This window comes from Pavona decussata, unplaced genomic scaffold, assembly GCF_977016875.1.
Source record: "Pavona decussata unplaced genomic scaffold, jaPavDecu1.1 SCAFFOLD_128, whole genome shotgun sequence".
Taxonomy (NCBI): Eukaryota; Metazoa; Cnidaria; class Anthozoa; order Scleractinia; family Agariciidae; genus Pavona; species Pavona decussata.
In genome coordinates, this window is record NW_028145542.1 from 2,519,865 (window position 1) to 2,533,195 (window position 13,331).

Here is a 13,331-nt window from a genome sequence, read left to right on the forward strand (position 1 = left end):
ATCAGTTGATACAACAATGCTGGTATCAAACAAATGCCTTATCATTGGTGAACAAGTTATGGACATTTTCTCGAACATAAAAGGTTACAACGGCAACAGTATGACCCGTTAAACTTTGAAATAGTTGTGCCTGAAAATGCAGCTCACAGTTCTAGTTTCCGAGCTCGGTGATACCCATGTAATAATCATCACAACTAAGGAAATGACAAACAATTTCCCGTGTTAAATCACTCGGCAAAAATTTGAGCGAACTCAAGATAACAAGTTTGTTTTGACAACCATTACAGTTTCCAACTTATTCCTTCCTTTCCCCTCATTTCTCCACCCATACCGGAAAGGGAGGGGATGGAAGGGTGGTTACTGAACCCACTAAAACAAATAGGACGCGAGACCAGCTGGAGGTCCCTCCACAGGTTGGTATATTGCCTGACCTGTATCGGCTCTTCGTGTAAGCATCGCGTCCTTGTTTCTGTTTGGAAAGTTATAGCTCAAATTGGGACAACCGATTTTTGTTATTTTTGCATATTTGTCCTGCAAATGGACATCACTAGAAACTGCTTGCAGTTTATTGTTACATCTGATTTGCTGGGGCACACCATACAGCCCCCGTCTGGTTATTCCACAATCCTTGTCAGAGATGACCATCATCTGTTCCATTGTCACATACATTTTTGCAACAAGAGAGAACACTTGAAACAAGTCAGGGTCAGACTTAACTACTTTTAAACAGTTAACTAAGCCACCAACAAACAGTGCATAAATTAACTTTATTGAGACTAAAAGTGATCTTGCAAGCGTTTTAATCTACTTTATAATACAACACCTATTTTTACCATTTGGCCCAATAATTGATACAATGCATTTCAGTAAGATCTTGATAAAAAAGAAATCGAGTTAAAAGAGGTAAGAGTTGAACCTAGTACACTCTCTTGAACTTTTGTCTCTTTTACCTGCCCAAGGCAGTTTGTGTTCTTACAGTTGACTCCACTGAAGCGCAACTAATTAAAGGGCTCATAGGGGAAGTGTCACTGGATATTTTGACCTTTTTGGTAAATGTAAATGAGCGCAATATCTTAGCTTACTTGCAAAACAATTCTAGAAAAAGAAAGAAATCAAGTGAATTATTAAAAGGAAGCTGGAAAAACGTTAGCCTAACCTTTTTTTTTCTTTAAGTGGCGATCAAACTATCTGTGACCAGAGACACTCAGGGCAGTTGCAGTACACTGGAGTGGCCATTATATTTAGGTTTCTGTTGATACAAAAACGCTTTGGTGTTTTTGAAATGACACCAAACCTCTGTCACACTTCCCCTTTAACCTACTTAAAAAGCTTAGCATCTCTACTTAGGATCAAATTAATGAAATTAAAATCAACCTTAAAATTACAGACTTACTTTATCTTTTTCTCCATTATGTACAAAAAACGAATAATTAGTTAACTCTTACATGTAAACTGTTTAAAGTCTAAAGACTAACCTGAAACTACTTACACCTAAATATCTAGCTACCAGTGGTTGCAAAAAGTATTTCTACAACATTACTCTAATGGTATTCCTACAGTTAATTTCTATGCACAGCCATGCAAAAACTTCACTTAATTTATTTCTATTCAGCCATGCAGAAAATTTTAGAAAGACTATTTATTTTTTAAATTATGTGCAAAACGAGTTGAACCCTTTTTCCTTTTGAGCCCTACTGGTTCAAAGCACGGTTACACTAATCCAGGACATGTGTCTAACTTTCTTAGAGTTAAACCCAAACCAAACTTATCTTGCATCCCAAAATGACTGACTTCAAACTGAAATTAACTTGTGAAAAGTTCACAAAATCCTTGGTCTGTTTTCCAAAAACTTGGTCTTGGCAACAAAAGTCAAGTGCAGTAATAATGTAGATCTAGTTTTTGTCCTTGAATGTAACCCTGAAGAGCACACCAGTATTACTATGGACACTCAAATGAAAGCAAAGCAAAGTGCTTTATTGTCAAACAATTTGTTATGTTGTACAAGGCAACAAAAGGTGAAGTCAAGTTTCATTCATCCATGGTGTGGCAGTAGTTTTTCCAATTTCCAGAAGTGTACAGTAATATTCTCAGAAGCTCAAGCATTCAAGTCATTAATTATTTTGCTTAGAAAATCCTCACTACACTGACTAGCAGCATAAGTTCTCTACAACCAGATTTGGTGATATAAGTGCCTCTTCCATTATCAACAACAGCCACACCTTCAACACCTGACAAAAAATAAACACAAAGACCATTAGATACATAAGGACCACAATCGCCTCAAACCTGTTATCAGACAACATGTCAAGAGACCTGGTGTACTTCCTGACAACTGGGGACTCCAACAAGGCCTGGGCTGTCGGGCGCTCTTCTGGAAGTTCCTGCAAAGACAGCAGCATGACCTAAATTCAGTTTCAGCAGTACTATGTCAAGACTTGCTTAATTTTGCATTTCGATATAGGTTTGGTTTGAGGGTAAAACCACCTTGAAATAATACGCTAGAAGCTTAAAACACCTATCATGGAAGTTCATGGGGTTAAATTTTTTTTTTTTTTTTTTTTTTTTTTAAAGAATGGCTTATTGTTGGAAGGATTTTAGCATTGGAAAATATGGAGCTTATCGTTGGGATTTTACAGATATCACAGATTGAACCAAATGTTTCATACACTGGATTAACACCTGGATTTAAAAACACTGTACAAAATGCCAGTCAGTCAAAGCTGCAAATGCAGAAAGGGAACAACAAAGAAGAGGACCAACACAGTCTTCTGCCTTACCCTTACACAAGCCCGTACCAACTGCGCCAAATCACGATCTAATTCCTCCAACCTGTTTATCTGTGAAAAGAAAAAATGTCAATTGCATTAAAAACAGTAATTCATATCTTTATCAATCACACACTCTATGCATGCACTACAGCACAGTATCCTAAACATTCTTCATAGTTGTTCTTCAAGATAAACTGAATGATTTGTATCTGAAGTGGAAAAAGGACTGCACCAGTTTGAACAAATACATCAGAGAAAAAAATTTTAAGACAACAGGAAAATTGTGTTGTGAATCCACTCAAATTAACAGATAATCAAGAAGAAACCTGTACCTGTTGTTGTAAAGTGTCCTGAACTGGGACACCCACTGTCAGCTCAATCAACAAGCAGCCCAAACTATACACATCTGCTGGCCTCCCATGTGGACTGCTTCCCAAAACCTTTCGAGTTCAAAATGATAATGAGCTGTACTCCTTTGGTGAAAGAATGATAATTCAAGCAAAAACTGCTATTCTCCAACAGCAACCAGACTTATCACTTGTACACACTGGCCAGATAGCCTTACCACTGAGAATTTAGTCATTAACAAGATAACAATACAACTGAAATTAGTCAAGTATGATGATGCTCTCAGTTTATCCTTTCTCTCTTACTCAAAAAATGCATTTCAATTTCTACACGAATAGGTTCTAAAAATATATTTAGGGAGAAATTCAAATACCTCTGGCGAAGCAAATCCTTTTGTACCAAGAGGTTTAAGTCCTGCCTGTGTGAATTCATCTGGAAGTCTCCTGGCAGAGTCAAAGTCAGCAAGCTTGGCTCTGGTGTACTCATCAGTTAACAACACATTCTTGGCTGAAAAAGAAATGGAAAAAAAAAAAGATTAATTTTATTTTCCTCAACTTTTTGCACATACGATATTGTGGTTGGGATCTCCCATATAAAGTCATGTCAGTAACTGTTAGAAATATGGACCCAAAATGCAGTTTCAAGGGTATGGTTTCAAGTCATTTTCACCCTTAACAGGCACCCAAATTTCCGGAACAAAACCCCCAGTTTTTACTCTTTATCACCAGAATGTACTTTCCTTGATATCAGACTTTTCCTCAGATTACTAAACAGCAACCATCCATCTTAAACACAATAACCTTAATTTTGAGCAATCATTTACCCTTTACTCATCAAAATTCAATGATTACCCTTTATATCCTTGTGGATCATTGGTATGGGACGGCTATGTAAATAGCATACACCATTGACTACTTGAGGCCAAAAAAACATGGCTTCATCAACTGATAGCCGCCTTCTTAATACATCCTCCATGTAATGGTAGAGGGACGTTTCTGTGATAAAAGAAAAGCATCCCGCAAAAGGTTTCAATCTTCATACAATAATTATTTTACCAACTAGTCAATAAAAACGACACTGAGTGCTGTCATAGGAAAGAAGTCCATCGGTGGGAAAACCACAAATCTTAGAATTTACATAACACTGCAAGTGCACAAAACTTTATGCTAATAAATTTGCAATTTTTTGCTCACGCACTTTCAAGGACAGGACAAGCAACAGCAATGTTGAATGAGGTTTCTATGACTCCATGTCATCACTTTTAACTTTTTCTCAGTCCCATTATGTATGTCATATTATATTTTTACATGTAATCACATGCAACTAAACTTTTGATAATTGGACTCAAAAGTTTAGTTGCATGTGATTACATGTAAAAATATAATATGACATACATGATGGGACTTACACAAAATTTTGAATATGATGACATGGCATGATTCAACACTGCTATCGCTTGTTTTTATTATTACTATTCTTTTGAAGTCAAAGTACACTTCTACCTGGAGTAATGTGAAAGAGAACTCAATGAAATACCTTTCATTTTTGGCCAAGTTTGTTAGTTAATGAAAAGAGCTACAACACATGAATTCACTGATTGCACTCTACAAGCTGAACGTACCACATTTTTCCATGAAAATACTGGCACGCCCAGCACTCTCTCTGAATGTAACTCCATAGTGCTTGACAATGTTGTCATGGTCTCCCAACCCCCTATAGACTTCCACTTCTTCTGGTTGAATAGGGTATTCTGTCTGCGTATATACAAAACAATAATCATTTTGATATAATATCAGACAACTACAGAAGCGCAGTAGTCTTACAAATTATCAGACATCCTTTCCATCAGATCAGTAGCAAAATCACTTTGCCCCAAAAATTTGAAACCTCATTTTTTGGCAAAAAAATATTTGATTGATTTCACCCCCAAACTGGCACATATCACTCAGTTGTGACGAAAATTTTGTATTTTGTAGGCTTTTTTTTTTTTCACAAAAGAAAGGGGTAGACTCTACTTTTTGGAAGAGCTCATATTTGAACTTTGGCAGTCTGTTGAATATGAACTCCACTGCATGGGCTATTTTACCTGGCATTCAGTTAGAATTCTTGTTTTACTCAGCCATGCATGCATTGAATGCACACATTTTGGAGGGGCTTATATTTGAAATTTTGCTATGTGGTAAATAGAAAACAACAACAAACATGGTATTACTAGAAGAAGTGCATCACTTCTTAACAAGTGAGCATTCATGATCATGACCAATGTGTTTATGATGGCAAAAACTACAGACAAAAGCTTACCTCTTTTACCACTATCTCCTTGCTCCTGTCTGTTTGAAGATAAACTTGATAAATCTTGCCATTGCTCCCCCCACCCATCATAACGTTCCTGTTCACATTGTAATCCACGTGCTCAGCAAAATATTCCGGAGGCAGAAATGGGGCATTCTAACAAGAGAATAAAGAGGACATAACATTTACTTCAGTTACATATCGTATGTTACATTAGAGAGCCTAAACATCTAAAATGGTGGATACTTTTTGAACAAGTTCTTCAATAATGTACCTATCTTTTTTTTTCTTCCTCTTTTGTAGAGGAGAGGGTACACAGGAAATCCCACGCTATTTCCAGGAAAAGAAAATGCATTTTCGACAGGAAATACAAATACGTTACATAGTGTAATTACCCGGAATATCACTTTGCCATCAATTCCAGTCCACAGAGGTACAGGTGCATAGTACAGGTTTCTGGGTGCAATCCAGGCCTCTGGGTGTAGCACATGTACTGGTTCTCTTGGCATTCCCAACGGAACACGCTTTCCAGTGTTACGTTTACCACCATTTCTCTTCCTGCAAATAATTATTGGGAGTAAGATGAATTTCTAAATTTTCTTCGCAGTGACAATACCAAAGGTTAACACCACTAGGTTTGCTAGGTTTGGACTTAAGCCCTGGCATTATCAGGAGCCCAAACTTTGGAACAGCTGATTTTAACACTTTTAGAAAACTTTTAGCAAACAAATCAATACTACGATGATGTAGCATCCATAAACTGCTTTTAGTCCTGTATTATTATTTTTATCAATTTCATCTCTTATTCTATTTTGTTTATTCATTTTTATCGTGCCATGCCTGTAAATTAGCTGGTGCAGTTTTTGAACTAAACTATATAGCTAAGCACTTGTTTTTCCAAATTAAATAAAGTCCAGTTCAGTTCAGTTCTCCAAACCAATCTCCAACTTCTCTGATTCGCAAGTTTATGAGTAGCAGAGTATCAAGTGATGAAACAATGTTGTGGAGCCACCTCAAAATGAAATATGTGTACGAAAATGGGATGTTTATTTTCAACATCATTATATTTGAGTCTGATGGGTACCTTTCCATTTCTACATAAGAGAATGAAGCTGCATTGCAATTCTTAACCAGTCTCACTTTAATACAGAAACTTTATTAATTGTTCAGACAGTACCTTATAGCATCACAGTCTGGAACCCGACATCCAGGCCTGCAGCAAGACACGGCGTGCTGTTCAACAACACCACGTGTATTCACACAGCGTGGGCACTGCTTCCAATCTTGATGACCCTTCATGTGTTCAACCTCTGACTTAACCTATCAACCAAAATGCACAAGGAAATTGAAGTTAAAAATACGATGTTCAGCAAAAATGTGGCAAAACTACACAACAATATAACTGCTGCAATAATTATCAGTAAAAGCAAATGAACCTTTCATCTGGCGCCTGGCACCACAAGCAAGTCATGCCCCACCATCATGCACAAGAATATCACAAAGTCATGTTTTAAACTTACATGTTTGCATCTCATGTTATGGCAAGCAGTATTGGAGCAGTAACAGGCATGCTGAATGTCCTGTGGAAGGAAGTCAATCTGCAAAGAAAATGAAAAATACTCATTTTAAAACTCGCTATCTTTCAGAGATCTCCGTAAGCCCCGGCGACCGGCAAAAATTGCCGGCTAGTTGTCCTGGGCGCGCCGGCTACTCAGATAAATAAATACTTTGTTTTGAATTCGAACGGCAACCTTTCCATTTGCGACGCCTACTTCCCCTTGGGTAAATACATTACGAAATAAATAGAGTTTTCCTTAAAGAGCCAAGTGTCCAAAAATGTTTTTGACTGAATAAACTTGAAAGTCTCGTCGAGAATTTCGCCACACCGTCGCTTCTGCTTGCAGACGTCGGTCGAACGTTCAGCAAACGATAAAGGCTCAGATTGCGAGGCAGCGGTTACCGACAAAAAGCACTCCATATTAGACAACATACTATGTATTCCAACACGTGCAAAATGTGAGCAAGCTAGAGGCGCATGGAAGGCACTTACGCGCCTTTATAAATTCCTCTGCCGGCTACTCCATTTTATTCTCCTTCTACGCCAAAATTTCAGGAGAACCCTGTCTTTTCTAGTCACAGAAGAGACACAGGGAGGGCAAAACAAACGCTAGTTTGTACAGAAAATGAGTACAGTGTACATTGTATGGAAATAATTACAATAGCTAACCTTTGTGTCTGTCTTAAACACTTCACCCCCTCCAGGGCCATGACACTGCTCAGGATTATCAACTTTGCTTGGCAAGAACATCTGGAAACCTGTTGTAGGAATGTCCAGCTCCATGTTTTCGTGTTCTCCATCTTCTTTTTCTTCTTCCTCCTTCTCGCTGTCTGCTACTGGGTTATCTCCACTGTCAGGCAGGTGCCACCATGGATATTTCCCTCCTTTCTCACCATCATCACCATTGTCACCAGCTCCTCCATTCCCTCGTGTACCAGATCCTCCACCACCACTGCTCCCAGCTGAGAAACTACCACTGCTGCCCGCAGAGCTGCTGCTGTTACCATCCCCACAGCCACTGTTAGCACCACTACTGTGCACCCCTGAATCTCTAGGTTCTTCTCTGACAGGTGAGGTGGGGATTCTCCTCTTCTTAGCCTTTGTTGGTAGCTTTTCTGTACATGATTTGTTGACTTGTTGCTGTCTGCAATTTCTTTTATTCACCTTTCTGTTAGTTTTCTTTCTTTTAATCTGTACGGGTGGAGGCTCAGGACCAGCTATGCACCAGATGCTTCTTTTCACCTTCCCTACAGCATGCCTAAAAGCACACCAGAATAAAAAAAATTAGTGCTAAAGAGACAAAAAAAAGAATACCAATATGTCAACAAATTTGAGTAAGCAGGTGTTGAATAAACATTAGAGAAGAAAGGGAAAAGAAATAGGTTTGAGTAAGATAAAGAGTTACAGTTTTAAGGCATTTGAGTTATCAAGATTCAATTTATCCCTAAATGCCATACATTTCACAGGGCTCGAAATTGCGACCAATACAGTCGCATTTACGACTTAATTTTTGCGTTTGCGACTAAAATTTCCGGAGGAGTCGCAAATTTGCAAGTTCTTTTCGCATAGACAAATAACGATTAAAAGTCTAGCTATCGCTACTTTGCCACTTTTTTTTCCGATATAAATACATAATAAAGCGTCTTCGTGTAAATGTAAATAAAACGAAAATGTAATAAACATGATAAGTTGGATCTTTTATAGTTGTTTTTTTTTTTATGAAGCCATTGCGTTACACTTTCTTCAACACAATGAGGATGTCTTATGTTTCACTTGCAAGTTCGCGTTGATTTGGTTTTCAAGTGCAAATTGTTTCATTGGTATTTTATACAAACAAGTTCAATGTGTTTGAAGGCGAAATCGCAATGCTTTGCAAATGAAACTTTCCGATTCAAAATCTCCGGTTCTGAAGGTTGAGATGTAAGCGCGGCGCGGTATTAAACCTTTGACATCTTCGCGTTGCCGATATGCAAATTCGGTGCATAATGAACTGAAATCAATTCTGAACCAGAACTACACAGTTTACGCCAGCTCTTCAACAATGTTAGCATTTTCGATTTTCTTTATTCGCAACTTTGTTTTTTCTTGGTAGAAATCGTATTTACTTGCAACCACAAAGATTGAAATAAGTTCGATTCCATAGCAGTAATTAATTAGCAAAGCACGATACATGTCACGTCTGCAAATTTGAACCGCGGTGAACTTGAAACACATTGTAAGTTTCAGGATTTTCTAAAAGTGTTACATAGATACAGGCACAAAACGACTTTAAAAAGGCTGTTTTTTTTAATGTAGGAATTGTGTGTGTGCGGGAAAGTTTCAATTTCAAATTGATTTCCCGTACAAACTCGTACTATTACATGTAAAACGAAACCTTTCTGAAGTGACTGAAGACATGAGCTTGCTTTAAGCGCATCGCTTTGCAAACTTGTCACTAAACGAAACCTTTGAAGTGACTGAAGACACGATTTCTGAAAAATAAATCATTTCTTACATTGTGCACGAATCGAAACCTTTGAACTGAATGAAGACAAACTTGTTTCGAATCACATAACTCTTACAATTCGAACACGATAGCACGCGTTTTAAAAATGGCACAGATAAACGCATCACAAGACAAGTGCGCGAGAAACTCGGTTGTTTTCTTCTCAAGAGAAACTCGGCAATATTCCAAAATTTCCGCTTCGGTGATTCTCGCAAGGTGAGATTCCTTCTGGTACACAGTCGTTATTAGAGCTAGATAACGTGAAAGCTGGAAGTAATAATATCAAAGTGTTGTTAATCATTTGTGGGTCAAAGCTATTTATTAACTAATTATGGTTAGTTAGTTTTGCGATTAAAATTCGTGAACTTGCGACTAGATTTTCGTAGCCAGTTGCAAAATGGCGACTGAATTTTTTTCTTAATTTCGAGCCCTGTTTCAAACTAAACCTTTGAAATATTTTCCAAGTCAATTGTCAAAACAATGAGTTTTGTTGCTGCATTAGTTGTCTGGAGAAAAAAATCACACCTTCTTAACGTGTTTTTTGGTTTGGCATCCTTGCATTTGTCATCTTTCACATCTTTGACATTCAGCTTGACTTCTTCAACTTGGACTTCAGCCCAGTCATCTTCACTTGATGATGTATCTTCTTTGGGTTGAAGATCAGAACTATCAGATGGAGAAGAGAGTATAATCTTCGCACTGTGGACTTCAACATCTTCTCTGAAATGCTCAGTCTCTTCGATTGAAAAAGGGACCACCAGCAGATCATCACTCTTGCCAACCTCTGTTGTTTTGACCTCTGTAAAAATAATTTTGAGGCAATTAATACGGCAGAAAGTCTATCATAAAACTTAGAAAGTATTACTCAAATGGTTTTTAGCTTAGGAGAACCTCAAACATGTAATATTGCAACTCAATCTTCCTCCAACTGTAGTCAATTGAAGTCCAAGTTTCAATTAAATCAATAACTTTACTGTCTGGGAATGGGCACTATTTTTTAGACATACCAGTCTTACCTGACACGCAACACTAATCCATTCGTTCAATATCACGCCACCTACCACACTTCCTCCTTACCAGCCTCTCGCTTGTTTATGTGACTACTACAGCGGAAAAATAACTTTCGCTTTTACCAAACACATCATGAAGGCGTTCAAAAGGCCAATTTTCATCCTCCAAAAAACTGTCTCTTAAGCACTAAATAAACTTCCTCGGTCAAACTTTTCCAGACGATTTAACTAGAGGGAACAGAAGATCGAAAAACTAGGGAAGAAATCGTGTTCTCGTGTTCAAAGTACAAAATCATATCGCAATACGTCACACCCACGTTCCTGAATGTACAAACCCTTTACAAGCCAAAACAAAAACAATTTCGTTAAATTACACAAGAAAGCACTTACCACATCTCTCACTCTTCGAAAGAAGTCTGGTTTCTGTCCAGAAGTTAATCTTCTTCTCGTCCAACTTGAACTCAAACAAGCTACTTTCGGTTGTGCTGCTTGCGCTGGAACAATTGCTTGAATCGTCATCATTCTCCACCGCTAACTTCTTCTCTTCTGGTTCTACAGGAAACTTTTCTTTCCCCCTTGCCGGTCTTTCGTCCTCTTCTAACCCAGAAATAACCCCTGGCCAGGCTGTGTTTAGAGTACCTGTAGCACTGTTGCAAAAGGTAAACATGCGCGTCTTCTTTATCGACATCGCGAAGAGCGAGCTTCGATCGGTTCGGCCGAACAGAAGTCTTTCCTCGAGCTCTTCTTCAGAACTGACGGAGCTACATCTTTTTATCCTTGAATTTCCTATTGCTATAGACGGCTGCGTTTCAAATTTAGCTGCCTTCAAACAAACTAGGTTTGACGATGGCTGCATTACAACATCTTCTCGGGAGGGTATGGGCGCCATCTTGAATGAACTCCAATCGCTTGGAAAAGCGTCTTAAATTGCCAAAGTTTGCGTAATGTGTTGCTGGCTTTAGCTTCTTCTGTTTCTTGTTAGCTTCTTTGTCTTGGAACTGGGCACTTTCCTTATAAAAATTGACAGAAATGAACAACGTTCCCTTCTTATCCTCAGACGTAACTACCAACAAGGTTTCGTCGACCACCGAACCAAACACGAGGCCCATCCCATAATACGCTAAATAGACATTACGTCACCTCAAAATATAATTTTTCAAGTCGTTTCGACCCAAGTGAAAGTTGGTTCGCAATCTGCAGGACTGAAAAACACCGTTACCAACTCCCATTTTATCGTAGGTAAAAGAAGAAAAGATGTGGGGTGTTACAAAAAAAAAAAACTTCGCACCCCTCCAAATTTAGCTAATTTAGCTCCGGAAGTTGACGTCCAGCCACCGGTTCCATAGGAAGAGTAGAGACCAACAAGTTAGACGAACAGCCTCCATAATTTTCAATAATTTCCAACTTGAACTGCGAGCCTTGAGTCGCGTTAAAAAAAAAAAAAAAAAGAACCAAGTTCGATTTTATGACACAGTGAAATGACATTGACAGTCAAGAAATATCGCCTGCCGTTATTGATAAGAAATGATACCGGCCGGTATTCGGGTGACTTGCCATGCCATGGCGCCAGAGGTCGTCTTATTATGCGCCGAAAGAATGATCGACAAGCGACAACGAAAACGGACTTTAAAAAAGTATAATATTCCTGTTTCTTTTATTAAAATAATCACATATCGTGCATATAGAAAACTACTATTACTAGCTACCCGGCTTTGACCCGCTATTGTATTGATTTTTTCAGCTGATTTTGGCTTTTTCATACAAAGCAGTATCAAAACACAGTACCAAAACCGCCGTGCATATGTCGTGAATAATTTTGTAAGATCCCATTTCATTTCATGTCTTGACCTTACTTAATTAATTGGTGTGTCGAGTTCCAGCTTGTTTGAGGTGCCTTCAGGAGGGGGAGAACTGATCGCAAGTTTCATGTATTATTCACCTGAAAGACCCGTCAAGTTGGCTCGTTCATATTGTTCACTGAGTGGGAGATTTGATCAGTGAAACGACATAGACTGGTGACAAGACCTGAATCAAGAAAATATTATTTGAATTTACGAGCAAGACTCCTTGTTTATCATGGCTTGATTTCTTAAAAAGCGCTACATCGTTGCACGAGCACGCGGATTCAGCGTATTGATAATCTCAGTGTAATAATCCCAGTTACATTTTAAAATTTTCTACTTTTTTGTTTTGAGTTTTGTGTCCTGAGGTGACGAAATAGTTAGGGGGCTGATTGTACAATTTGTGGGCTAAAACACTCGACATTGGGTGCCAAATGTCCTGAAGTCAGGGGGCTAACTGTCTTAATTTAGAATTCCTCTTTTGGCGGCAGAAATAAGCACGTGACCATGTTTACCTCGCTCAGTAACTTGAATAGTCTGGCGTTGAGCATCAAAGACATAAAAGGCTAGAATTATTTTGCTTTGTTGTCTTCTATGCACTAATTTTTTCAAGAAAACGTAAACGCGAATCTCACGTTTTCCATTTCTAAATCTCTTTGATGGAGATCATCTACACAGTCAAGTTTTGCGACGTACGACGAAATGACCACGTGATCATGTTTTCACTTCGTGCAGTAAAATTGAATGGTTGCGAGCGTCAAAGGCTAGAATTATTTTGCACTGTTCCCGTCTTATGTTCCAATTGTTTTCAAAAAACCATAAACCTGAATCTCACGTTTGCCGTTTCTAAATCTCTTTGATGGTGATTTAGAATTCCGTTTTGCGACATATGGTGCCTAAATTTTTGAAAACACCGTCGACTGAAATAGAAATGACCACGTGACCATGTTTTTACCTCGCTCGGTCCATGAATACTTTTGTGTCAATCATCAAGGCCAGAATTACTTTTGCGTACCAATTTTTTTTCAA

At 38.3% G+C, this 13,331-nt stretch overlaps 1 protein-coding gene across 2 annotated transcripts; it reads right to left on the reverse strand.

Moving 5' to 3' along the window:
* Nucleotides 1-2,053: 2,053 nt before the first annotated feature.
* LOC146468955 (uncharacterized) lies at nucleotides 2,054-11,561 on the reverse strand. 2 transcript variants are annotated; one of them, XM_085123976.1, is made up of 14 exons: nucleotides 10,852-11,561; nucleotides 9,977-10,250; nucleotides 7,636-8,224; nucleotides 6,929-7,006; nucleotides 6,586-6,728; nucleotides 5,804-5,966; nucleotides 5,418-5,564; nucleotides 4,738-4,870; nucleotides 3,968-4,111; nucleotides 3,490-3,623; nucleotides 3,101-3,208; nucleotides 2,778-2,837; nucleotides 2,314-2,381; nucleotides 2,054-2,228 (listed from the first exon to the last, which is right to left on the reverse strand). In XM_085123976.1, the coding sequence occupies exons 1-14, from the start codon at nucleotides 11,348-11,350 to the stop codon at nucleotides 2,222-2,224; spliced, it is 2,547 nt and encodes an 848-aa protein (XP_084980102.1). In that variant the 5' UTR covers nucleotides 11,351-11,561; the 3' UTR covers nucleotides 2,054-2,221. The 2 variants fall into 2 exon arrangements, with proteins under 2 accessions (XP_084980102.1, XP_084980101.1); XM_085123975.1 differs by having other exon boundaries at nucleotides 2,302-2,381.
* Nucleotides 11,562-13,331: the final 1,770 nt, after the last annotated feature.